The following is a 1,484-nucleotide window of genomic DNA, read 5'->3' as shown; positions in this document are numbered from 1 at the left end:
CCTCTGCCGTGGCATCGCAAATGCCCAGCGACACCGCAAGGTCTCGGGGGGATTGGGGACCGACTGCCCTCTCCGCTGTGACCTGGGGACCACCAAGTGTGGGGAGCTTTACAGGAACCGGGGGGCATTTTCCACGCGATGGAGCAGGTCGGGTTGTGGCCGCTTGGCATTTCCATCACTTCCTCCTTTTACATCCCTTTTTTCTATTCCTGCCCTTGGCTCGTTGCCCAAGGGGGCGCCTGCCTCTGCCCTCCCCAGCGAGCCAAAACCAGAAGAAGTGAGACCTTGACAAGCCGGTTCATCACTAAAAATAACCCCGTCGGCCCATCTCCGGCAGGGTTGAACCGGGGATGGATCTTCCCTGCGGCGAGAGATCCGTAATCAATGGGGTGACGGCAGCCGTGTCCCCTGGCATGTACAACCAGACCCGAACATGTCCGAGCCCGTCCAGCCCTGCCCGCCCTTTGCTTCCCCAAACTAATTCCCTCTTTTTCTTCCCTAGTTGCCGAAGCAGCAATAGGAAGAGCTTAGTGGTGGGCACCCCCTCTCCGACCCTCTCGCGGCCTCTGTCCCCCCTCTCCGTGCCGACAGGTAAGAGACGTCCCAGGGAATGGGTTCAGCATCTCCCAAAATTACCCAAACATTTTGGAGGGGTGGCAGGGGACCCTCCCGCACCTTGTTAGCTGCGGCAGGCTGGCTCCTGGCCGTGGGTGCTTTTTCCAGGAGGGAATAGCTTGGGAAGCGATTTATTCCCTTTTTCCCCCGAAGGAGCAGCCCCTGGCACCCTGGGCATCACATCGGGGTGACTTTTCCCCCTTTCTCCCCGCAGCCGGGCGCAGACCCTTGGACAGCCCCCGCAACTTCTCCGCCAGCACCTCCATCAACTTCCCCTTCGCTCGCAGGTGAGCTCCCACCCCCCCTCCCAGACCGTTAATATTCAATAATAATTATAATTCACCAGCTGGGACTGTTCTGGTGACCTCGAGTGATTTGTTTTGATGTTTGTTTTTTTTTTTTTGCTTTTCTTCCTCCCTGGTTTTCGGTCTGGTGTTGTTTGCCTCCCACCACCCCAGCCATGCTCCTCGGACTGACAGGTGAGTACCGGGGATGGGCTGGGGCTGCGGTCCGGGGAGATGTCTGCTCCGCATCGGCACGGCCCTGCTTTCTGTGCAGCCCTGGGTGGGAGATTTTGCTCTGGGCAGCTCCGGGAGCAGAAATATCCCTGTTCCCATCCCACCGTCCCCGGCCACGAGCTCAGCCCCAGCTCAGTCCTGCTCTGAGCTTTCCCGACGGATGCTTGGCACATGTCCAGGATGGATGCTCGGCCGGATCCCCACAGAGGCAGATCTTGCTGCATCCCCTCCCCAGCCCACGCTGCTTGAGAGGCAGACGCCAAAATCCTGTTTAACTAATTAATTAATTGCACACATGGGGGTAGACGGCTGATTTTTAACCCATCGATCGTCACATGGAAAAAAGCTGGA

The 1,484-nt window shown here is 58.2% G+C and overlaps 1 protein-coding gene across 1 annotated transcript in view; it reads left to right on the top strand.

The window, feature by feature from the left end:
• Positions 1-502: 502 nt before the first annotated feature.
• MAST3 (microtubule associated serine/threonine kinase 3) overlaps positions 503-1,484 on the top strand; it is a gene marked incomplete at both ends in the record, with an annotated part of 9,635 nt that continues 8,653 nt past the window's right edge. The window contains 3 exons of the mRNA XM_009699149.1: positions 503-591; positions 830-902; positions 1,074-1,094. Of these exons, the coding sequence (XP_009697451.1) occupies positions 503-591; positions 830-902; positions 1,074-1,094 (183 nt within the window). The remainder of the gene's footprint in view (positions 592-829; positions 903-1,073; positions 1,095-1,484) is intronic.

Source organism: Cariama cristata, unplaced genomic scaffold (genome assembly GCF_000690535.1).
Source record: "Cariama cristata isolate BGI_N322 unplaced genomic scaffold, ASM69053v1 scaffold21394, whole genome shotgun sequence".
In the NCBI taxonomy this organism is placed as follows: Eukaryota; Metazoa; Chordata; class Aves; order Cariamiformes; family Cariamidae; genus Cariama; species Cariama cristata.
The sequence above is the reverse complement of the archived record's forward strand: the minus strand, read 5'-3'. Positions and strand labels throughout refer to the sequence as shown.